Source organism: Castor canadensis, chromosome 16 (genome assembly GCF_047511655.1).
Source record: "Castor canadensis chromosome 16, mCasCan1.hap1v2, whole genome shotgun sequence".
Classification (NCBI taxonomy): Eukaryota; Metazoa; Chordata; class Mammalia; order Rodentia; family Castoridae; genus Castor; species Castor canadensis.
Window position 1 is genome coordinate 26,638,758 of NC_133401.1, and position 25,109 is coordinate 26,663,866.

At 43.6% G+C, this 25,109-nt stretch overlaps 1 protein-coding gene across 1 annotated transcript in view; it reads left to right on the forward strand.

Moving 5' to 3' along the window:
• The window catches only part of LOC141410450 (leukocyte immunoglobulin-like receptor subfamily A member 5), a 71,693-nt gene that overhangs the window by 23,439 nt on the left and 23,145 nt on the right, over positions 1-25,109 (forward strand). Inside the window, exons 3-5 of the mRNA XM_074057372.1 lie at positions 5,173-5,223; positions 6,263-6,294; positions 16,656-16,962. Of these exons, the coding sequence (XP_073913473.1) occupies positions 5,173-5,223; positions 6,263-6,294; positions 16,656-16,962 (390 nt within the window). The remainder of the gene's footprint in view (positions 1-5,172; positions 5,224-6,262; positions 6,295-16,655; positions 16,963-25,109) is intronic.

Genomic DNA, 25,109 nt, shown 5'->3' on the forward strand with positions numbered 1-25,109 from the left:
TGACAAACATGGGTCTATACTTTGTTTTCTCTAATATTCTGTCCAGTTTGTGTATTAGGATAATACTGGTCACTTAAAATATATTAGGTTCAGTGGACCACTGCTTGGACCTGTGTGCAGCTCTCTGGGTGGGTTCCAATCTAGCATTCTCCCTGTAGTATTTGAAAAGAACCTTCCAGAATGTTGCCTGGCTGACTCTCCCTTTACTCCTCTTCCATGTCCCCATGCATCCGGGTACATCATCCCTCACTGAGTCTTTTTGCATCCTCACACAACACAAGAAGTGTTTGCCTCCCAATTTAGACTTGGGGCTGGAAGGGACCTTTGCCTTCAATCTGGTAATTGAGTTTGACCCAATCAAGTGAAAATGCCATATGAAAAGCTTCCCCCTACATCCCTTCCACACTGTTGTAACATGAACAGCTTATTTAGGATTCCTGGGAAGAATCAAGATTAATAAAACCATTGATAAAGGGAAGATCTTCGACTTTGAACAGAAACAGACTTTTCCTGACCTCCCCACATTGGGCTCTTTACTTTCCATGGGATATGTGGAATTCTCTCAAATATGCAACTTGGGTTTCGTGACAGGCAAAAATTGATTCCTGAAAAAGGAGAAGCCATGTATCTTATTTTAGACCACTTCAAAGATCAATGAGTTGGGCAATAGTAGTTTTGCTTCCTATAAAACCTTCACTGTTGACACACAGACTTTGGTGATGTACTCCCACTCACAGGGTCTTCTCATCTAATGAGACCTTAGGTTCTCTCCCTCCATCTCCTCCACACAGTGGGCATACAGGAAAATCCCCAAGATTCTGAACTCACCACCTAGCTCTGCCCACGCCATAGGCAAGGATGAGTGACACTTCTACTGTTGTTCTGTACTTTTAGAGGAATCCTTGAATATTCCTGCTTTGATGATCCCTAAGTAGGCTTCTCACAGACATTTTGATGATTTATTTTTTATTAACATTTATTTTTATTAGCAACTTATTCATGATTTCTTTAAAATAAGAATTGGTTCTGGTCAAAATCATCCTCAGTGCATGAGAACAACTTGCAAGCTGCCAGACAACCAAAGAAAGAAGCATACAGACCAAGTGCTGTGTATGTTGTGATTTCCTGGGGACTCACTGACAAAAGTGTCGCCATAGGGAGCACAAATACCAGTGGATCCTGTGATTTGGTCAGAGAAGTGGGCTTACTAGCAATCAGAAAAAGGAAGGCCATCCAAGCCTGAAAGACCCTGATTCACATCAAGATCACATCAAATAAATCAGTCTCATTCTTGGTGCTCAGTATAGCCAATTCCTTCCATAGAGCTCCACAAATCACACTAAGGATCTGTGCATACAAAAAGTGCTCTGGGTACCATGTGGGGAAAGAGACCAAGGCCACTGGGCACAATCATGGTGGTTATGACTCAGGATGGCTCTGAATAGGTCAAGAATGGACCCTATAGCAACAATGACAGATCTGTCAATAACTGATTACTTAACTGGAATAAAGAATTGCACCTATTAGTTTTCACCTATTTTCAGTTTATTATCAATTAATAAATATTCTTAATTGAAGCATTGTTGATCAACTTGTCAATAATCATGGTCCATTCATTTTCTTTTTCAGGCTAGAAATTATGAATGAAGAGTTGGTGATTTGCTTCGGTATTGAGAAAAACATGCCTTCTAATGCCAAGTGGTATTTAATTTCCACCGATTCTGCTGTTTGTCTAGAGAAGCTCTATAACACATTTTGAGGTTCACTTCCTTCCCTGAAAAGCACAGTTTCTTATTTAACATGTGGAAAATGTACAGATACTAAATAAAATCAGTTTGAAATGTAGAATCAGTCAAATCCCTGATATTCCTGAATACCATAAGCTTCTTCATTTGTAAATAGGAAAAATAGACATACACCCTGCAGATATTTGCACTAAAGTATTCATTGTTGACTATTCCATTTTACTAAAGAGCATGCATTCCCCAGGACCACTGTGATTCTGGATATTTATGGTCATCATAGACACACATGCTAGTGGGTTGGTTAGTGGGGGTCTGGCTTGGGTCCATGATACCACTCCACAGATATTGGGATGATCAAGAGGTATGAACACACTTACCACCTCATTCTGGCATCACAGACACCATGGAAGGAAAAGCCAGAGGGAGTCACTAGAGATGCCTCTTCCTACAGAAAGAGATACAATAGCCACTCCACATTCCTGGATGGAATGTGAAATCCAGTATCCTATCAAGGACCCCATGTTCCCATGCAACTCTCCTGTGTGGCAGAAGAAGAGGACAGTGAAGCCTGCAGTGGGTGTATGAATCAAGTGCTAATTCCAACTCCCAACTTCTGCTCATGAAAGGCTTCATTCACTGCTAGGGAAAATCCATACTTCCCTGCCCCCAAGGCTGAGGATCAGAGATGCTTGCCCACTGTCCTGTGTAGGTCTGTGTCAATCCACTCACTGCCATCTGGTCTGAAAACACAAAGTCACACATGATCACTGTGATTTGATCATGTACATCACAGAGATGATGTGTGAGGTGGACCTCACAGGAAGAGCAGCTATTAGAGTACCTGGTGGAAAGACTGAGTTCCTGAGTGGGAGATAGAAACCTTTCAAAATTTTCATTTTCATTCTTGCTGCCTTGAAACAAGACCTAGGAGTCCAGATGCCTGAGGCATGTTGAAATTCACCATAGAAAATGAAGAAATGTTCAGTTGGATATTCATATAATAAGTAATATCCCAAATCCTAGTGGGCCTCTTCTGGAGGACAAGGACAACATGTGTCTCCTTGGGTGTGTGATCTTAATCTATTCATTAGCTACCTTGAAAGACAGCTGCTTCATGTGGGGCGATGAATAAGAGAAGTCTATGCAACAGATCCAGGCTGTAGGAAACCTGAACCACAGGACCCAGACGAGGCCATGGTGTGGAACATCTGTGGTAGGAAGAAGTGAAGAGTCACAGCACAGCACGTTAGGACTTTTAGATATTATGTCACATGGTGCCATTTGTACAAAGAACTAATGTTTTAAGAAGTGATTTCTGGAAATGATTCCACCTGAGTGGGAATGCCTAGACATGAGTAATAAAATCATCATGCAATCAAGAGGTGAGCACAATTAGCAGGTTTTGATTGACCTACCCATCTCTAAATTGGTCTCATCAACTTTCTATTTTCCAAGAAGAGGGTCATATGAGTTTTGGCTTAAAAATTCCCAAAAACATTCAGTGTGCAAAATGGCTATGTGAGTACCTGGGAGAGACCAGTCACGTTATGGTGTCTGGAGGACTGCAATGCCCAGAGTAACTTCTGAATAAAGAGGAAAGCCTAGCAGTATGGGACAAAGACTTCATTGCTGTCAAGCACAACCATGTCCACATGCTCATCCCACAACCTGTGACCATGTTGCCTCACTTGGCAGAAAAGAGCTTTGCAAATGAATTGAAGTTAAGGATTTGGAATGGAGATTACCCATGTGGTCTCAATGGAATAAGAAGGTCCTTGGAAGTGAAGGAGGGATACAGGGGATCAACATCAGAGAAGGAGTCTAGAAGGTGGTGCAGGTTGGGAACAATGTATTCCCTTTTTCACATGGGAGGATGCACATTCTGCAGGAGCCTGAAGGAGTGAGCACAGCCTGCCTTGGGCATGCAGAGGACACAGCCCTGAGGGAAACTTGACTCAACTACAGCAGTAACCTTGCACTTCAAAACCTGAAGGACAGTGAGATAAAGAATCTGAGTTTTTCTAAGACACTATTACAGCAGAAATAGAAAGCTAATGTACAAGACATTTATGGATTTCTTACTAATATGACATGTGCAGTTAAAACTTTGAATCTACTTCATTCAGTGATTAAAGTAGAAGTACTCTACAAATATTTGGTAGAAACTCTATGAAGAAGTTCAGGCCAACTCAAAGCAGGCAAGAGTCCAAAGAGACATCGTTTCTATCTGAAATACTTTGGGGTTCAACCCAACCACAGCACTGGGAAATGAGAGCCAGGTTCAGGGGCAGGACAAGTGCCCTTCCTATAGGGATGTTGATGTGTCAGCCACATACATTGGAGGACCCGGGTGCTTGTGGCCACACCCTGGGTGTCTGTCTTTTGCTGCGGGACAGTGAGGCCTCATCAATTGCAAGGCTGTGGTCAGTTAAAGCAGACACCAAGAGCCCCGCCCTCACAGTCCTGATCTGCTTTGGTAAGATGTGAAGTGGGAAAGGGGTTCCCCTAGTCTAGGAGGAGCCACCCAACAGCCAAAATCTGGATTATCAGTAATCCAAGGTTCTCAGAAGACTCTGGAGAGGAAATTTTCTGCTCTAGCTCAGTGTCAAAGGTTTTACAAGGAATTCTCTTCCAGGGTTGAGTCTGAGAATCTGGACCAGAGTGTAGGCAGGTAAGTGTCTCCATCTGTCCCATGTCCCTCCTATCCATTTGGGACAGGGGACACACGTGAGAAGTACAAATGGAAATGAAAACCTGAGGAAAGCGGTGCTGGTAAACACTGGGTCTGAGAGCTTTAATCTTAAAGGGAATGTCCAGGGATCCAGCCTCTGATTTTCTTACAGGGAATCTCCCAAAACCCAACATCTTGGCTGAGCCAGATACTGTAATCAGCTAGGGGACACCTGTGAGTATCTGGTGCCAGGGATCCCAAAAGCCCAGGAGTACCACCTGTATTAAGAAGTGAGCCCAGCACCTTGGGACAGAAAGACACCAGGGCAGTATGTGAAGAAGGCCATGTTGTTCATACCAACCATGGCAGACCACCATGCCTGACAAAATCAATCTCTCTTGGAGTCATACTATTAGTCAGAATACAGTGATGCCCTATTTATGCCAGGTGGGAGGACTCTCAGGTGTCCCATCCCAGTCTCTGTACTCAGTAAGGGGGTATGGTGTTAGGTGTGCCCCTTTCACAGCCTGGCCCTGGGAATATTGTGGGAGGTATGAGTCCGTTTAACACAATCCAGTGATCCACTCCTGATCCAATGGGTGTCCATCACAGCATCCCATTACTGACATTGAAAACTTGCAAGATGGGCTAGTGAGAGTTAGGGGGAGGCAGCAGAGCATATGGAGGACTGTGAGCAGAAATAGGGTTCACAGAGTGTTCCCCTATCCCTCACTATCCTCTTGTCTTCATTCATAGGCTCCTCTGGTGGCTTCAGCACTCCACATTCAGGGACTATCCCAATGGCAGGTGAGTCTAGGGTCCCTGTCATGGGAGTTTCCTGGCTCCCCAGGCTGCTTGGAGCTATCTCAGATCATTTAAGTTTCTGTCACAGCTCGACCTGTGTCTAAAAAGTTGGACATCAGTCTAGGATGAGGGTGGGGACCCCTGAAACTGAGAGGCTCAGAAGATGAGCGTGGAGTCAAGGCATCAATGATGTGGGGTTTAGGCTGGGGGAGGAGTAGACATACTGAGGTGTGGAGCAGGTGCACAGCCCCTCATCTCCCATCCAGTCCCACAGGCCCAAGCATAAGCCCCTCTCTGCCATGGTGTCAGGACCCCAGAGAGGCAAATGAGAGACTGTGTTGGGAGAGCGGTCCCAGGAGCTGAGGTATGGGATTGGTTCAGCCTCCTATGAAGATATTGACTTGGACAAGCCCCTAACCCACTGGGGCCTCACTTTCCCCCAATGGAACCAAAGGCTTGGCCTGGACCTCCAAGATCCTTCCATTGTTGACCTTGGCATCCCAGGGGAAAAGAAGCATCCCAGGGGAGCATGAAGGACATGATTCTGCATGGGCCTATCCCCTCTGCCACAGTGATGGTGACATTGTGCAGGGAGGGTGGTAGATAAGCTGTTATTTGGCAGGGAGTGGTGTAGACCTGTAACAGGAGAGAGCTCAAGTTCTTTCCTTCCAGCTCAGAGGGCACAGCTGCATTGGCAGCATCAGAGCTGGAAGTAAGACATCCCAGACCAATCCCAGTTCTGCGGCTTTCTGCTGTGTGACCTGAGGCAGACGATTCATCTCCCTGAGACTCAGTTTCCTCCTCTGTAAACTGGCTGGGTGGGATTGGCAATCCCATATTGCAGGAGTGTGGGGGTTGTAGGAGATTGCTCCAAATACCCAACATGGGCCTGACACACAGTAGGTGCTGAAAGAAGGACAATTCTCCTCATTCATTATGTCACTTATGCCCAAGGTCTGGACAGCTACTTGAAGGTTCTCATCAGGGTCTCAGTGGCCTTCTGCCTGATGCTCTTCCTCTTGCTCCTGCTTGTCCTCCTCAGACACTGTCTTCATGGCAAAGGCAGGACTTCAGGTGAGTAGGGAATGGATGACAGGGTTCTCAGGAGTCTATGGATCCCCTATAGACTTATTGAGTTTTGGCTTCAGAAGCCAAACCCCAGAGAAAACAGCCAGATGAGTACAGGACAGCACTGAAACACTTCTGCAGATTGTCAAATCAGAAATCCTAGAAAGGGAAACACTTGATGTTGGTACATGGGCAAATGTCAGACATTCTCTGAGGTTTTCAATCACAGAAACATGTGCATGCATGTTTAAAAGCTCAGTCCTTACTTCAGGTGCCTGTGGAGTGGGCTCTAAACCTCCTGGCCTGAGACTCTTAGCTCTCACGCAGCCCACAGAGAGGCCAATGTCCTGCAGGGGTCATGGAACCAGAGTCCAGAGAAAGAGGCCTGCAAAAGCAGTAATTTCTGCCTGAGGACACAGACTCCCAAACTTCTGCTTTCCCTCACTAACACCTGATCCCATCTTGTTTCCCCAGCATACATTGTACAATGATTAAATCACAGAAGTTAATATATGCATCAACTCACATATTTACAAAACGTGAATAGAAGAAGGGAAAGAAAGATAATAAGCAAAGCACTTCCTGCCACATTTTACCACCTGGTTCTATCAATTTTTTAAGAAAAAAATGTCGCCAAAAAAAACAAATGAGAGAGAGAGAGAGAGAGAGAGAGATTTCTCCAGAATCCCTGGTCTCATAAGAATGGATTATTCTTCTTGATTTTCTTCTTATTTTCTACTTTCTGACTTACCTCATTAATTGGGTTGATTTCATTATTTCACCTTGTTTACATTCATGAAAACAACACATGATACTCCTGAAAATATATGACTTTTATCTTTACAAATTAAACTAAATACACTTGCAGAAATATTTAAACCCCATTTATTATTACTTGCTCTCACAATTGAAAATCTAGATATCATTCTTACATTTTCAGAGTAGTTATAAAAGTACATATTACAGGTAACATTACGTTGTTCTAAAATTATTAAAATCCAAAAATACATAAAATTGACATCAATTCATACATACTTACAAACATAGCTTCATTGTTTATAAAAGACAAATTTCATATGATATGAACAAAGATTAATGACATAAAAGATTAAAAAGGCAATTTAACTTGTGGAAAAGAATTCAGATTTACTTACGTCAAAAGACAAGCAAAATTTAAACTACACTGGAATGCAGTGCTGTCTGGTAGAACAAAATCAGAAACTGCAAACTCACTGCTCCCAGAATGTCTGTGAATGAACAGCTGTGCCCTTAGATTATTGGTGAGAGTTGGACAATCTGTATTTAGGGGAAATTGTCAATGCTGCCAGAAACATGTGTATTTCTATTTTCCCCCAGAACATGTCTTCATAGAATATTCCTCAACACACTTCAAATATACAAAAATGTATGTCCCCAGGGCACTCGTGAAAGCATTGTTTATAATCATTAACTACGGGATAGAACCATTAAGTGATCAAATTTATTACATTTCTAATAAATTGAGGTTCCTGCTAGAAATGGAGTGATTAGACACTTTAAAACACACAAAGAATTTATCATGATTTGGAAGGAATTCCACAATATACTGTGAAGTGAAAAGGGAAAACTAATAAAATGAAAAAAAAATATATGGAAGAAAACTGGTTGCTGATATGAGAATCTCAGGAAATAAGAAAGCCAAGAGAATCTGGTTATTATTGCATAAGAAGCATCAACCATATTCAATGGGTGTGTGAAGGTTATGACATATCATGAACAATGTTTTTACACACACTAAATACATTGGTGAGCAGGGAAGGGTTTTGCTATAGTGTAAAGGTCAGTGGCTGATTAAGTGAAAGTTGAATTTGGAACACACTGTTTACAAGGTCTCAAAGGGTCTTCCAGGAAATCATCGATTAATGATGAAAGGGAAGGAGAAAATTTCGTGTGGAGAAGCCTAGTGGATGGCAAATTAACCAAGCTTTCCACGAAAACATCCCCAGTGAACACCAGAAAAAGACAGAATCACTAGAGTGGTATTCCAGCCAGGAATGCATACTCAAATATAATCGGGAGGCATTGTTGACAACTCTCTGCCTTGGAAACAACTCAGGACACCTTCCTCCACACAATCCCCTTCTTCTCTATCAGTCTCAATAATTTCCACTCATTAGCAATGGATGTGACAACTGGCCATAAGAAAATTATCCCCAAGGTCTCATTCACACTCTTGCTCATCTGTGAGATGGGAGGGATGAGGAGGCACAGGATGCACAGCATGCAGGAGCTTGAAGAGGTCAGTGAGCAGACTCTGCCTTGGGCCTGTAGAGGACACAGCACTGAGGGGAGCTTGCCCTTCAGACCTGGAGAAGTGCAACATAGTGATCTGAGTTGTTTTCAGACACTGTTTGTTACAGTAGAAATAGGAAGGTAATATATTCTTTGTGTGTTCTGTGTGTTTGTGTGGTGTGTGTGTGTGTGTGTGTGTGTGTGTGTGTGTGTGTGTGTATTGTGGTTTATGACCACAAGTGCTGAAAGTTAGTGATTTTGGTGCATGTCATTCCGTCATGTACAATGAAAATACTCAAAAAATATATAGATGATTGTGGGGCAAAGAAGAAGATGAAGCCAGATGAAGGTAGCCAGAGGTCACAGACATCACCATTTCTTTCTCATGTGTCTGCCAGGAAACTGATGTTTGTCATACCCCAGTGCTCCGGAAATGAAAACCAGGTTCCTATACAGTGCATTTCCATTTCCTGTGGGGCCCTGATGTTACAACCATGTGTGAGGCAGGACCTGCATTCTGAGTGGTCACACTTCGCTTATCTCTCCATCTTTCCAACAGGGCACCTTAGTCTTTCTTATCCATGTTTCCATCCCTGATCAATACGGGAAGAATCCATGAACCCCAAAGTCATGATTTTGCTCCTCCTGAGTGAGATGTCAAGAGGGGAAGGGGATTCCCTAGTCTGGGAGGGATGCCACCCCAAAGCCAGGTCATGGATATCAAGAGACCCCAGTGGCACAGGAGACTCTGGAGAGGAGAGGACCTGCTCAGTCTTCAGATACAAATTTTTCAAAAGGAACTCTCTTCCAGGAATAAGTCTGACTCCTGGACACGAGTGCTGGCAGGTGAGTTTGTCCTCAAATGTCCCATATTCCTCTCCTTTACTGGGGAAAAGATAACACCCTGGGCTTTGAGGATGGAAAACCTCAGGTGTGGCTGATGCTGGGTGTGCCTGAACGTTCCTTCCTTGAGATCTGGAATGGAGCAGGGGATTTCCTGAGATCCAGCCTTTGATTTCCTTGAAGAGATCCTCCCGAAACCTACCCTCTGGACAGAGTCAGGCTCTACGAACCCCTGAGGTGTGCTGCTGACCATATGGTGTGAAGGCAACTTGGAGGCCCAGGAGTACAATCTGTTTAAAGAGAAAAGCTAAAAAAGAAAGAAATTGTACTGAAAACAGTTAAAAAAAATAAAGAGAAAAGCTCAGCACCTTGGGACACACTACTTTTAGAGTGTCCTTAAATTTTACTACTGTGATGATCCCTTGTAGGATTTTCACTGGCATTTTGTTAAATTATTATTTGTGAACATTTATTTTTATTTGCAAATTATTCTTAATTATCTTTAAATAAGAATTGGTTCTGGTCTTGTCAGCCTAAGTGCATGAGAACCAGTTGCAAGGTGCCAGGAGACCAAAGAAAGATACAGACAAACCCAGGGCTGCACAGTGTGATTTACTGAGGACTCGCTGACAAAAGTGTGGCCATATGGAGCACTAAAACTAGTGGACCCTGTGATTTGGATCAGAGGAAAGAGTTTATGTAGTAGTCAGAAAAAGTGACTTCATCCAAAACAGAAAGTTCCTGATTGAGCTCAAGATGACATTACAGGTGACAAGCATAATCCTTGTGCTCACTGTGTCAGGCCCTGTCATAGAGCTCCACATACCGCTCTATAGATCTGTGCATAAATACAATGCCCTGGGACCCATGTGGAGAAAGAGACCAGGGACACTGGGACGATGATGGTGCTTATGACTCAGGATGTCTGTGAACAGGTCAACATGGGTCCCTACAGCATCAATGACAGGTCTGTCAATAACTGATTACTGAACTAGCAAAAAGAATCACGACTACTTGTTTTCACTCATATTTTCAAAAAGTTTATTATCAATTAATAAACACTCTTAATTGAAGCATTACTAATAAACTAGCCAATAATCACTTTAATTAGTACTAGTTTTGATTATTAACAAATGTCCATTTATTTTATTTTACAGGCTGGAAATTACCTGTGAAGCATTGGTGATTTGCTTGGGTACTGGGAAAAATGTGTACTCTAATTCCATAGGATATTTAATTTCCATCATATCTGCTGTTTGTTTAGAGAAGCTCTGTAACACATTCTGAAGTTTTGGAATTCCCTTTCCTCTCTGTCCTCCTTGACTACAATCCTCAGAATTAAACAGTGGGGAATCTCGATGCATGGACATGGATGGTGTGGTCCTCCTGGGACTCAGGATTCTGCTGTTTGAAGTTCTGCACAGAGAAGGCCACAACATGCAGCCAAGATGTGAACTGGAGAGATGACAGTGCAGAGTGATGGGAGGGAGACAGAAGAATCTGGCCATCCCTAGAGGTTTTAGAAGAAAATATGGGACCAAGATGGAGAAATGTGTCTGCAGGGACCACCCTGGATTTGGGTGCAGAAAAACAAGTTCATGCTGGTGTGCAGACTTCTTTCCACACTACACTTTGGCTCATTCTCATAACTTGCTGTGAACTTTTGTGAACTGGCCCTCCTCTCCTCTCACCTGCACGACATGAGTGTGAATCCCACAGGCCAGGTTTGGGACTACATTACCTCACTTCTGTGTAACATTTACTATTTTCATTACTAATCACTGCACTCACATTGGACATTAGTGAGACTGTATTTTTTATCAGAGAACATGAATCTCGGGTGAAACAACAGAAAAATTAAAACCAGATTCCAGAATGAAAAAATGCCCAAATGCAAAATGCCCTAACACTCTGTGGACTCACAAATGCCCGTTCTCTTGAGATGCTGCATCTACAGTTTCTCCAGAAACAAAACAACTGGGATCAGTACCGTGGTGTTTGAAGGAACAGTAGAATTCCTCTGCTTATTGCTGCCATGTACAAAAGAAATTAACTGTGTGTTAGCACTTAATCATCTTACGGTAATCATGATAATTTCCAGAAGGTTTTCTTTCTTTTTGTCAGATAATTCAGATATTCAATTTAGACAACCATGTCATCTGAATGGAAAGATGGTTCTATTTCTCCTTCTCACCTGTGTACCTCTTGTTGTCTTTATTTCTCTTCCTGCGTTAGCCAGGCTTTCCAGTGCAATACTGAAAAGGAATGGAATGGGTGATGCCCTTGCCTTCTTCCTCATTTAGTGGGAAATTTTAGATTTCTCATGATGATATATGATGTAAACACCAGGCTTCTTTGTATATGAGTTTAATGAGATGGAGGAATTTCTCTATTCCTAATGTGCTGACACTTTTTATGAGGAATGGGTTTGGATCACGACCAATGCTTTTTCTGCATCCACAAAGAAATTCTGTTGTCATGTAATTTTCCATTTTAACTCTGTGGCTGTGAATGATCACATTACTTGGTTTTTGAATGTTCAACTGACCTTACAACCACTGAGTAAATCCCACTCACTAGTGGAATATAATTACTTGCCCAACATTGGATTTAATTTATAATGTTTTTATTCATGATTTTATGAAAGAATGTGTTTTGAGAAATACATCCATAGACAACTTTGTCATTATGTGATCATCAAGTGAACAATGTCACATGGATCCAATGTCACAAATCTTATTGGGCTCACCATCACATATGAGATCTGCCATAGATTCAAACATCGAGTGCGAATGTTTTTTGAGGGTTTTCCATCTGTGCTCATGAAAATGTTGGTATATGCTTTGTTTTCTCTAAGGTTTGTCTGATTTGTGTATTAGGATAATGCCACCTAAAATGAGTTAGGTTCTGTGGCCTCACTGCCTGGACCTGTGTGCAGCTTACTACATGGGTTCAATCTCATCTTCTCCCTCTAGTATTTGATAAGAACCTTCTAGGAGGATGAGAGCCCTGGCTGAACTTCCCTGTCCTCCCCTCCCTTACCCATACATATGGGTACCCTTTTCCTATCACAACTCAGCATTGTCTGTGAGGCTCATGCTCTGACCCCATGGTAGAGGGGCACACTGCCCTGAGTTCTCAGCCAGACTTGGATCCTGGTATTCTGACAGTCACTGCCATGTGATGTGAGCAATCTGGGATGTCCTGCAGCCAGGGATTCCATGTGGGACACACCCAGACCATAGGTTCACAGTTCCTCACTATATGCTCACCATATAGCTCCAAGTGAACTCCAGATACTGGTATGCAGGACAGTTGACAAGGGAGGGCAAACAGAAGTCATCATTCCTGTACTAAAGACAGAAACACGTGGGTCATACTGCCTTCATCCATCACTGGAACTTCTCACCAGGGTTCAGACACTGATGTTTGTAGCTGTGAGTGGATAGAGATGGAACCTAAAACTGAAGCCAGGCACAAATGCTGAATTGGCAGAGCAGAGGCAGCCCTGCACCTATTGAAGTTCCATGTCCTCACCCCTGAATAAGATCATGGAACTCCAGGATGGGAGAGCAAAGGGAATGTGTCATGTCTCTTCCCTCTGCATGCTTCTCATAGTGGCTGGCCTCTCATTTCTTCATCAAAAGGCAAAAAGTGTTTGTCTCTCAACTTAGTCCTAGGGCATATGAGGGGGTGGGTCTCTTGCACTCTACCTTGGAACTGAGTTTGACCCAAAGCAAGTGTCAATCCCTTAAGAAAAGGGCTGCCAACATCCCACCCTTGCTACTGTTGTAACACAGTCAGCCCAGGATTCCTTACTCTGGGAAGACTTACACATGAACACAACCATTGAAGAGAAGAAGTAGTAGAACCATGGATAGAACCAGCTGCTCCTGACCTTCCCATATGTGGTTCTCTTTTCTCCATGTCATATTTGGAAAATACATACGTATGAAACTCGGGATTCAGGACAGATAGAAACTGATTTCTGAAAGAGGAGCACTTGTATATATTATTTGGGACCATGCAAAGGCCAATGTGTTGGGAAATAGCAGTTTTGTTTCCTGTGAACCTTTCAGTGTGAAAATACAGACAAGGGTATTGCATGCCCATCTGTGGAGTCCTCTTATCTAGTCAGACCTGGAGCTCTCGCCTCTCATGTCCTCCACATAGTGTGCAGGCAAGGAAATCATCATAATTTTTAAATGCAGCACTCAGCTCGGCCCACTTCATATGGAAGGACAATGAGTTACTTTATTGATAAACAGAACGTGTATTCTGTGGAGTTTTTGTACTAATATGTGTATTGTTGACTTATCCATGGAAGAAAAGCCAGGGGAAGGCACTGCAGAACAATGAGAAAAATGTCACTCCACATTCCAAGAAGGAGGTGACTCAGACTCCCATCAAATACTGCACATTCAATGCTCTTGTAGGGAAGACAACACAGGACCGTACAGCCTGCAGTGGGTGTGGGAATCAAGTACTGATTCCTACTCTAGCTGCTGCTCAAGACAAGGTTGCATTAAAATGAAAATCCACACATCTGTGACCATGTGTGAAGCTATGGGTCTGGCTGAAGTCTATTTTCCAAGGGTCTTAGGGCTGAGGATCAGAGGTGCTTCTCCACTGTCATATGCAAGTCTGTGTCAAACCAGCTTCTGCCATGTGGTCTGCAGGTGAGGAGCTTCTCCATTGAGCAGGTTGCCCTGAGTCCATCACAGTGATGGTGCATGTTGTGGAACTCTAATAGCTGTTGTACTATTAGAGGGTGTTGGGTAAAACAAGGAGTTTCTGAGTGTTGAGTATAAATCTATCTGAATTCAAGATCTTGGTACCTTGATCAAAGCTCTAGGAGACCAGATTCCTGAACATGTACAGATTGTCCATACAAAGTGAAGACATGCTCCACTGCACACATGTTTAATAAGTTAAAAAGTTCCAAATATATTGGGCCTCTACTGAAATTTAAGTACATCATGTGCCTCTTTGGGTGTGTGATCACAATTCATTCAATAAGATCTTTAAAAGTCAGCTGGTTCAGATGGGGCCACACACAAGAGAAAACTTTGCAACAGATACAGGCTGTAGAAAACCTGAATCACAGCATCCAGCAGAGTCCATGTATGGAACATCTGTGTAAGGAGGCTGTGATGAGTCCCAGAATATACCTAAAGGTTTGAGAGTCACACTGTGACATGTCTTCAGAGAGCCATTCTTCTTAGGGAATTGACTTCTGTATTTCTATTGAGCTCCACCTGAGTGTGAATGCCTGGACACATATAGCCAAGTCATCATGGAATCAGATGTCACCATCATGACCAACACAACCCTAAATTGAATTCAACCATCGTCCAATGTCAGAGAAATGGCTCATATGAGATTTGGCTGAAGAAGTTCCCAGAAGTGTTTCGTATACAAAATAGCACACTCACTTCTGGGCTCTGCCAAGCTCTGTGACAACCTGGGGAAAACTTGTGACCACATGGTGTCAGGGGAACCTGGATGTCCAGAATACCTGCTGAATTGAGAGAAAAGCCAACCATGATGGAGAGACAGACATCATGGGCCTCACACACAATCAAATTCACATGCTCATTCCCAGAACCTATGACAGTGTTACCTTACCTGACAGAAAGGGGCTTTCTCAATTAATTGACCTTAAGGAACTAAGAAGACAGAATAACCACGGGGTCACAGAAAAATAACCAAGTCCTAGTAAGTGAAAGAGGGAAGCAGAGACTCATCATGAAAGACGGAGTAGAGAAGGTAGAGCAGAGTTGGGAACAACATGCTAACCTCTGAGATGAGAGGGATGAAGAGGGATAAGATGCACAACCTGCAGGAGCTTGAAGAGGTGAATGAGCAGAATCTGACCTGAGCGTGAAGAGGAGACAGCTCTGAGGGGAGCTTGACTGTGTCCCTGTGGTCACCTTACCCTTCAGACCTGGAGAAGAGTAATATAGTGATCTCAGTTGTTTTCAGACACTGTTACAGCAGAAATAGGAAGGTAATAATATTCTGTGTTTGTGTTCTGTGTGTTTGTGTGTGTATGAGTGTGTTTACACACTAAGTGCTAAAGTTAGTGATTTTGGACCATGTTATTCTGTGATGTACAACGTAGATGACTTTGGAGGAAAGAAGAAGATAACGCAAGATGGAAGTAGCCAGAGGTCACAGACATTACCATTTCTGTTTCATGTGTCTGCCAAAAGAGTGGTGTTTGCCACACCCTAGTGCTCCAGAAATGAGAACCAGGTTCCTATACACTGCATTTCCATTTCCTTTTGGGCTCCTGGTATCACAACCATGTGCGAGGCAGGACCTGCATTCTGTGTGGTCACACTTCGCTTATCTCTCCATCTTTCCAACTGGGCAACTTATTCTTATCCATCTGTGCATCCCTGGTCCATATAGAATACGCAATGGATCCCAAACTCAAGGTTCTGCTCTACCTGGGTGACCTGTGAAGAGGGGAAGGGATTTCTTTAGTCTGGGAGGGCTGCCACCCCAAAGCCAGGTCTTGGACATAAAGATACCCCAGAGGCACAGGAGACTCTGGAGAGGAGAGTACCTGTTCAGTCTTCAGGTATGAAATTTTCAAATGAAACTCTCTTCCAGAACTAAGTATGGACTCCTGGACACGAGTGCTGGCAGGTGAGTTTGTCCTCAAATGTCCTATATTCCTCCCCTTCACTGGGGAAAAGATGACACCCTGGGCACTAAGGATCAAAAACCTCAGTTTAGGCTGATGCTTGGTGTGCCTGAACGGTCCTTCCTTGAGACCAGGAAAGGAACGGGGGATTTCCTGAGACCAAGCCTTTGATTTCCTTGCAGAGATCCTCCCAAAACCTACCCTCTGGGCTGAGCCAGACTCTATGAACCCCTGGGGTATGCTGGTGACCATATGGTGTGAAGGCAACCTGGAGTCCCAGGTTTAAAGAGAAAAGCTCAGCATCTTGGGACAAACAGAAGACTCCGCAGTCCACACACAAGGCCAAGTTCTCCATCATGTATATGACAGACCCAAATCTAGAGAGATGTCACTGTAACTATCACAGCCCTGTTGGCTGGTCAGAGGACAGCGACCCCCTGGAGCTGTTGATGACAAGTGAGAGGACACTCAGGGTTCCCAACCTCTGGCTCTGCCCCAGGAATAGGGTCTTCTGTCAGGGGTGGCCCATCTCACAGCCCAACCCTTGAACTACTGAGAGATGAGAGCCACTTTGACACACTGACCCCTTCTTTCCTAGAAGCCTACAGCAAACCCAGCCTCTCAATCCTGTCCAGACCTGTGGGGACCTCAGGATGGAAAATTATTCTCCAGTGTGGCTCAAGGGAGGGAGGGATATGACAGGTTCATTCTGACTAAAGGAGGAGAACAGAAGGTCTACTGGTCCCTGGACTCTCAGAGTCATCCCAGTGGGCAACTACAGGCCCTGTTCCCTGATGGCCCTGTGATTCCCAGTCACAGGTGGATATTCAGATGCTTTGGCCATTACAAGAACAAACCTCAGGTGTGGTCAGCACCCAGTGAACCCCTGGAGCTCCTGGTATCAGGTGAGTTTCCTTAATTTTGACCCAATTACATTTGAATCCCCAACATTTTGTCATGAGCCCTGTTCCCAGTGGGAGGGAAGCTGTGTCACCCTGAGTAAAAGATCCAGACTTGACAGACAGTGTGGCAGGAATCTACTGTTTAGACCCTGACCTCTCTTCAGGGATGTCCAGAAAGCCATCCTTCATCAACAAACATGGCCCTATCTTGGACCCTGGAGGAACCTTGTTCTTCCAATATCATTCTGCATTTGGCCATGACAGATTTTCTGTGGAAAGAGGAGTAGGCATGACCTCACCCAGCAGCATGTCCAGCACCCCAATCTGGGCTCTCTCAGGCCAAATTCCCAATGGGACCTGTGCGTACCTCCATTGGGTTCTGGTATAGATGTATGATTCACACAGCCAGTCCAGTGAGTGTTCAGACACCAATGAACCCCTGGACATCCTAATCATAGGTAAAGATCCCAAAAGCGTCAGTCAGAGAAAAGACTGCACGGCTCATGCTGGTAGATCCCCAGAGGTGATGGCCAGGATGAGGGTTGTGTGCCTCAGAAAAGGGACAAAGAAACTGTGTAGAGGTGGGGAGAGGAAGATGGAAAAGAGAAAAAGAAAGATGTCAATCCTCAGAGACATGCCTTTTGAGGTATCAGCTGAGAATAAGGTGGGGTCAGATCTCCAGAGAGTTAAGCAATGAGCTCCATTAGGAGTTGGAGTCCAGGTGGGAAGGGACTGAGTTAGAGGGTTTGTGTAGAGTCCTGTAAGCTGTTGACTTGGACAAGCCCCTGTGCCATCTGTGCCTCAGTATCTGCAAGTATGAAGGGTAGGCTTAAACTATACCTTCAAATTCCGTTCAGTGTTGAACGTGGCCCTTACCTCTTGGGGGAGGAGGCTGCCCAGGGGAGATTCCAAGACCCATTTGTGCAGTGTACCTGTCCCCTCTGCCACAGTGATGGTGACATTGTGCGGGAATGGGGCACAAAGCAGTGACAGGAAAATTCAGATTCTTTCCCTCCTGTTCAGGAGGCTCAGCTCTGGTGCAGCCATCCAGGCTGAAAGTCAGACTCTGCAGGTCCAATCCCAAATCTACTGCTTCCTATTGGGTGACCTGGGGCAGTTGATTTGCCACTCTGAGCCTCAGTTTCCTCCTTTGTAAACTAACTGGGATGGGGTGGCAATCCCATGCGACAGGAGTGTAAGGGTCAGAGATAAAGGGTACAAATTACCCAGCATGGGCATATCACACAATAGGTGGTCAGATGAGTGGCATTGTTCCTCATTCACTACATCATTTGTCCCCAAGGACTGCAGTGGTATCAGCTTGTTCTGATCGTGATCTCAGTGGCCTTCCTCCTGCTGCTCCTCCTCTTTCTCTACCTCTTCTGGCATGGACGTCAGGGAAAATGCAGGAGGTCAGGTGAGCAGGTAGTGGGTGACATGGACTGCAGGTGTGAGTGGGCTTCCTCAAGCACTGAACAAGTTTGGGCTCAGGACACCAACTCCCAAAACACCATCCACGTGGAGACAGAACAGTTGAGAGACCCTTATGCAGAATCTCCTATCAGAAAACCTACAACAGGAAAACTTGATCTTGGTATGTGTGAAAATTTCAGATATTCTCTGAGCTTTTCCACCTCAGGAACATGTGGACATCAGTCCAATGTGTTTAAAGTCCCTGTCCACCCATGCAGAGGCCTGTGAGGTGGGTTTTGCCCTCTGGTCTGAGACTCTTCCCTGTCATGCAGCCCACAGAGAGGCTGATTTCTAACATCCTGCAGGGGCCATGGAGCCAGCATCCAGGGACAGAGGCCTGCAGAAGACGTAATTCCTGCTCAAGGATGCAGACCCCAATCTGTGTACCATCTCTCACTGATACCTGATGCTCTTCTATTCCCAGCTCCAGCCCAGCTTCTGAGGTCCTGGAAGAAAACCTTTGTGAGAGGATGAGAGACTTTGGGTGACCAATGTTTCAGGGTTCAATACCACAGTTGGAGGAAAGAAGGGACTGGGCTTGGCTGAGTCTCACTGAACTCCACACTGTGAACCTCAGGACATCACCAGAAGATGACACCCAGTTCTGTCCCAACAGATGCAGCTGTGAAGGGCACACAGACTGAGTACCAGGTGGAGCTGAGAAGTGGGGTGAGACCCCCCACAACCATCCATGGCTCTAGGAACGTCTGTTCCTCAATTTCATTCAAGGAACCCTCTCTGTCCTCCACTCATTCAGCACTTTGAGACATTCTGATCCCTATCTTCTGGGAGCTCTTACCTCCACCTGCTGTGCCCTCTCTTTCTCTCCTGGCTTTCTTGTGCCTCCCTCCTGTCTCTTTCCTGCCTCCTCAACATCTGTCTGGCTGTTAGTCTGCTCCTGGGTCTCAGAAGCACTCATGAGTAAATGAGCCCCCTATGCACCTGAGGACCCTCCACTCCTTCCCCCAGCCATGCAGAGGAAGACCTGTCTTGGCTGGGCTCATCTGCAGGGGCTGCAGATGCAGCAGTGACAGGAAACCCACTCTGCCCTAAGTTCACCTTCAGATTGGGATACAACACCAAATAAATGCCACATATTGGGGGTGCAAGTCTGTTAGGGAAAATGAAGCAAAGAATGGAGAGCTTTGGGCAGAGAGGTCAGTGTGAACTACAAGGGGACTCTGATGAGTTGTCTTCAGAGATGCATGGATGGAGAGAAACTACAAACATTGACTACACTAGTGCCTGCCTGCAGGGGACACAGCAAGTACAAAGGTCTTGGAGGGGAACACACTTTTTCAGACAGGCCTCTGTGGCTAAAGCCATGTGAACAAGGGTCAGAGTGTTAGGATGAGAGCTCAGAACTATAGGAAGGAAGCTGTCTGAAGTTCAGAGGTCTTAGGAAGCTCCTGAATAGCCCATCATAAATGACATAATGTGATTTAAGGTTTGAAAGTATCACTTGGGCCAACATGGGGAAAAATGGCTGAGGAGATCCAGATGGCTCCAGGACAGTCTGTCTCTGTCTGTCTCCTTGCTGCAGGTAACACCTGAGGAAGACCTCCAGGGGGTGACCTACATCGAGGTGAAGCACTCTGGACTCAAGAGGGGAAGGACTGCCTGTCATTCCCTGATGTCAGGGGAATTCCTGCACACAAAGGAAACACTGGTAGATTGGGACAGGCAGGTGTACACTCAAGTGGGTCTTGTTTACCCAAGGCCCTGGCTCCCCAATACTAAGTGTGCACCTTCCCTCTCACTCTCTCCCCTCCAGGCTGCTGCTCCTAAGGATCCTCAGGAAGTGACCTATGCCCGGCTGGCACTCAGACAGGGAAAACTGCACTTCCTCCCAGTCAGAGGTGCCCAGCTGAGACCAGCAGGCTCACTGATCTGGCGTCCACCACCCCAGGGAGATCATGAATCCTCACTCCCTGGAGGGTTCTCAGAGGACATGGAACCTGCCCTGATGGACATTGACTGATGAGCCACACATCACAGATGTCTCACCTGGCACCAGGAGCCTCCAGGAACTTGTGTGTTTAACCTGATTAGGCATTCAGAGATAATTTATATCTTTATATTTGAAAATAAAACAAAGACTGTTGATAAAGAATGAGTGATGTGAGAAAACAAAACTGGTGAAAGAAGGTTTGAATTGGACAGTCATATAACAATGGCACATTAAAATATGATGTTGGAAATTTCAAATGCATTAAGAAATAAAGAAAATTTTAAAACTCTTAAAATCTCTTCTGAAAGAAAGCAAGGGAAGGAAATAATGTGATAGAGTAGCTCCTAATGAGGATGAACAGACATATAAATAATACCCAAAAAGTTCATGCTTCAAACATGAATGACATTTATAATTCTCAGACACAGTGACCAAGAAAGACAGAGAGCAGGTGACATTTCCAGAGGAATGAGACAGAGCCCATATTCATGTAAAGAAACAGTGTTACGAACATTCTATGTTCACAAACTGAAAATGTAAACATCAGGAAAAATTTTCAACATTTAGGTTACAGAATAGACATAAGAATAAATAGAAGATTGAATTGAAAGATGGTGGCTAGAGAGAGGAAGCAGAAAGCGTGCCTCCTATAGTGAAATCTTGGAGAGACCCTGGAGACACGCCTTGCAGGCAAAATCACTGAGAAGAGGCAAAACTTTGACCCTTCCACACCTTCAGCGAGAGCAGAGAATCTCCACTTCATGTTAAACAGAGAAACCAGGAGGGCCCCCAGGCCACCAGTTGCCCATGTCCACACAGCTTGGGAAGACAAGGTGAGCTAAGCAGTACGCAGTACTCCCACAGACAACCCTGGGCCAGAACAGCATAGCTCCCTGGACAGACGGACCTCCACCCCGGGAAAAAAGGGAAACTGAGTAATAAGCAATAAGAACAATAAAGACACCTTGCAAAGAAGTGGGGCACCCTGAGCACCGAAGAGGGTGGAGGGGACTCCTTCCTGGAACTGTAAATTAACAAGCCAGGACTGGCCGGGGAGGGCAGGAGCAGCAGAGCTTGCCCAGCAACCAGAAGCAGGACAGCTTGTGAGAGTGGAGGACGGAGGAAAACCCCACAGGAGAGGGGGGAAGACCAACTTCCCATGTGAACTGTAAACAAACATGTCAGCTGGCAGGAGCAGCAGCACCGCCCAGCAATCAGGAGCTAGAAAGCTTGTCAAGTGGCAGTGGGAGGAAAACTCCACAGGAGAAGGGGGAAGATCCACTTCCACTGTGAGCTGTAAACAAACATGCAGGCCAGAGAAAGTGGGTGCAGTGTCACCTCCCCCAGTGTGCTTGGAAAGGGGAAAGCTTGTACCAGAGGTTCACACACAGCAGAACTCTGAGTAAACAAAGCCTGCAGGGCAAGGGGAGTGTTAAGCTTACCCCAAAATCTGCATAAATAACACCTCCAGCAACAGCAGGCTGACAGTAGGGGGCAGGGAAGCTACAGCCGCAGATACCATTCACAGAACTGTCTCCAGACTCTTTTTTTTTCTCTCTCCCTACATTTGATAAGAAAACAATGGAACTACACCTGCATGCTGAAAAACTTACTGAAATTGTATTGCATTTGACTTGGGACACTTTTGTCTACTTTATGCATCCCCTTTGATGAGACAACTACAGAACAACATCTGAGGCACCATCTCCACTATTGGAGATTGAGACAGACACCAAAATTATTAAGACTGAAACTTCGTTGCATTTGAATTTGGAGGATTTTTTTTCTATTTTTCATTTGTTTTATTTTATTTTTACATATATATATATATCTTTCTTTCATTTACTTATTTTTTATTTTTATTCTTACCTTTATTCTTTTTATTTCTTATTTTCATTTCTCTCTCTGTCTCTCTAATGCCAGTTGAGTTACTGTCGACTAACGCTCCCTGTTTATACCCTTGAACCTTTTTTGTTTGATTGTTTGCTTTGCTTTTTCCTACTTGTCTGTTCATTTGCTTTTCCCTTTTTCTTTAACTTCTTTGCTTTCCATCTCCTCTCACCCTTCCATTCTAAATATCACCATTGTTATTATTACAAGCTAGAAAGGACTTAATTGCACACAGTACAGGGACAGTAACAACACCAAGGGCAATGATGGGAAGACAGAAAAAACAGGGAAACCAGTTTTCCCACAGCAAAAAATTAGTACAGGAACCAGAGGGAAATGAAGAAAACAGATACTCAGATCCAGACTCCAAAAAATGAACATAAACTATGCCAAAGAACCCAATGAAGCCCACAAGAATAATTTAAAAGAAGACATACTACGGGTACTCAATGAGAATTTTATAAAGATGATACTGGATATGGTCAATCAAAATGTACAGGAGACACTCAAGAAATTCCAAGACAACAAAAATAGGAAATTTGAAAAAGCAAAAGAAGAAATAAAGGAAACCATAGAAGCAATGTATAAACCCTAAAGTGAAACAGAGAACATGATTAATAAACAGATAAATGAACTCAAGACAAAAATAGACAACATTAAAGAGGAAACCACCCAGGATATGGAAAACCTCAGGAAAAAAAGAAGGAAACAGAACTGCAAAACAAAATGTAAGGCCAGTCCAGCAGAATAGAACAAACAGAAGACAGAATCTCAGAACTTGAAGATGAAATGGTAATTAAAGGAAAAATAGAAGAACTATTAGGTAAAAAACTCAAGACCTGTGAAAAGAAAATGCAAGAATTTACTGACTCCATCAGAAGACAAAACTTGAGAATCATGGGCATCGAAGAAGGAGAAGAGGTGCAAGCGAAGGGAATATGTAATATATTCAACAAAATAATAATGGAAGATTTCCCAAATCTAGATACATACAAATCCCATACAGATGCAAGAGGCCTCCAGGACACCAAACAGACCCGATCAAAACAGAACTACCCCACGACATATCATCATTAAAACAACAAGTTCAGAAACTAGGGAAAGAACATTGAAGGCTGCAAGAGAGAAAAACAAATAACATACTAAGGTAAACCCATCAAAATCACAGCAGATTTCTTAACTGAAACATTAAACGCAAGAAGAGCGTGGGGTGAGATCTTCCGGGAATTGAATGAAAATAACTTCAACACCAGGATACTCTACCCAGCAAAACTATCATTCAAAATAGGTGCAGCAATAAAACTCTTCCAGGATAAACTGAAACTAAAACAATATGTGACCACAAAGCCACCACTACAAAAGATTCTTCAAGGGATTCTGCACACAGAAAGTGACACCCAACTTAACCATGAAAAGACAGGCAGCACAAAACCATAGGAAAAGAAAAAGCAAGAAAGTAGAGAGTAACCTCAACTTAGGTACACATAATCAAACTTTCAAACATCTAAGACAACTAAATGATAGGAATCACCACATACCTATCAGTACTAACACTTCTTTACCATCTTAATTCACCCATCAAAAGGCACCACTTGACAAAATGGATTAAAAGGGAAGATTCAACAATTTGTTGCTTACAGTAGACCCATCTCACTGACAGAAATAAGCATAGGCTTAGGACAAAAGGCTGGAAGAAGATTTACCAAGCCAATGGCCCTGGAAAACAGGCAGGAGTAGCAATATTTATCTCTAACAAAGTAGACTTCAAACCTACATTGATCAAATGAGATAAAGAAGGGCATTCCATACTAATAAAAGGGGAAATAGACCAAAAGGAAATAATTATCAACCTGTATGCACCCAATGTCAACACAACCAGTTTCATCAAAATACCCTGAAAGACATAAAAGAATATATTAACTCCAATACAGTGGTTGTGGGAGACATTAACACCACATTATCATCAATAGATAGGTCATCCAAACAAAAAATCAATAAAGAAATCCAAGATTTAAAATATACCATAGATGAAATGGACCTAGTTGATGTCTACAGAACATTTCATCTAACTTCTACACAATATACATTCTTCTCAGCAGCCCATGGAACCTTCTCTAAAATAGATCATATCCTAGGGCACAAAGCAATTTTCAGCAAATATAAGAAAATAGAAGTTATACCATGCATATTTTCTGATCACAATGCAAGAAAACTGGAACTCAACAATGAAAGTAAAGACAAAAAACATGCAAACAGCTGGAAACTAAATAACCCATTACTTAATGAACAATGGAACATTGATGAAATAAAAGAAGAAATTAAAAAGTTCCTGGAAGTCAATGAAAATGAAAACACAACCTACCGGAACCTATGGGACACAGCAAAGGCAGTACTGAGAGGAAAGTTTATAGCCATGAGTGCATATATTAAAAAGACTGAAAGATCCCAAATCAGTGACCTAATGATACATCTCAGACTCCTAGAAAAACAAGAACAAGCAAATCCCAAAACAAATAGAAGGAGAGAAATAATAAAAATAAGAGCTGAAATCAACGAAATAGAAACCAAAAAAACCATACAAAGAATTAATGAAACAAAAAGTTGGTTCTTTGAAAAAATAAACAAGATCGATAGACCCCTGGCAAACCTGACTAAAATGAAGAGAGGAAAAACCCAAATTAGTAGAATTAGGAATGCAAAAGGGGAGATAACAACAAACACCATGGAAGTCCAGGAAATCATCAGAGACTACTTTGAGAACCTACATTCAAATAAATTTGAAAATCTTAAAGAAATGGACAGATTTCTAGATACATACTGCACCAAGAGGAAATTA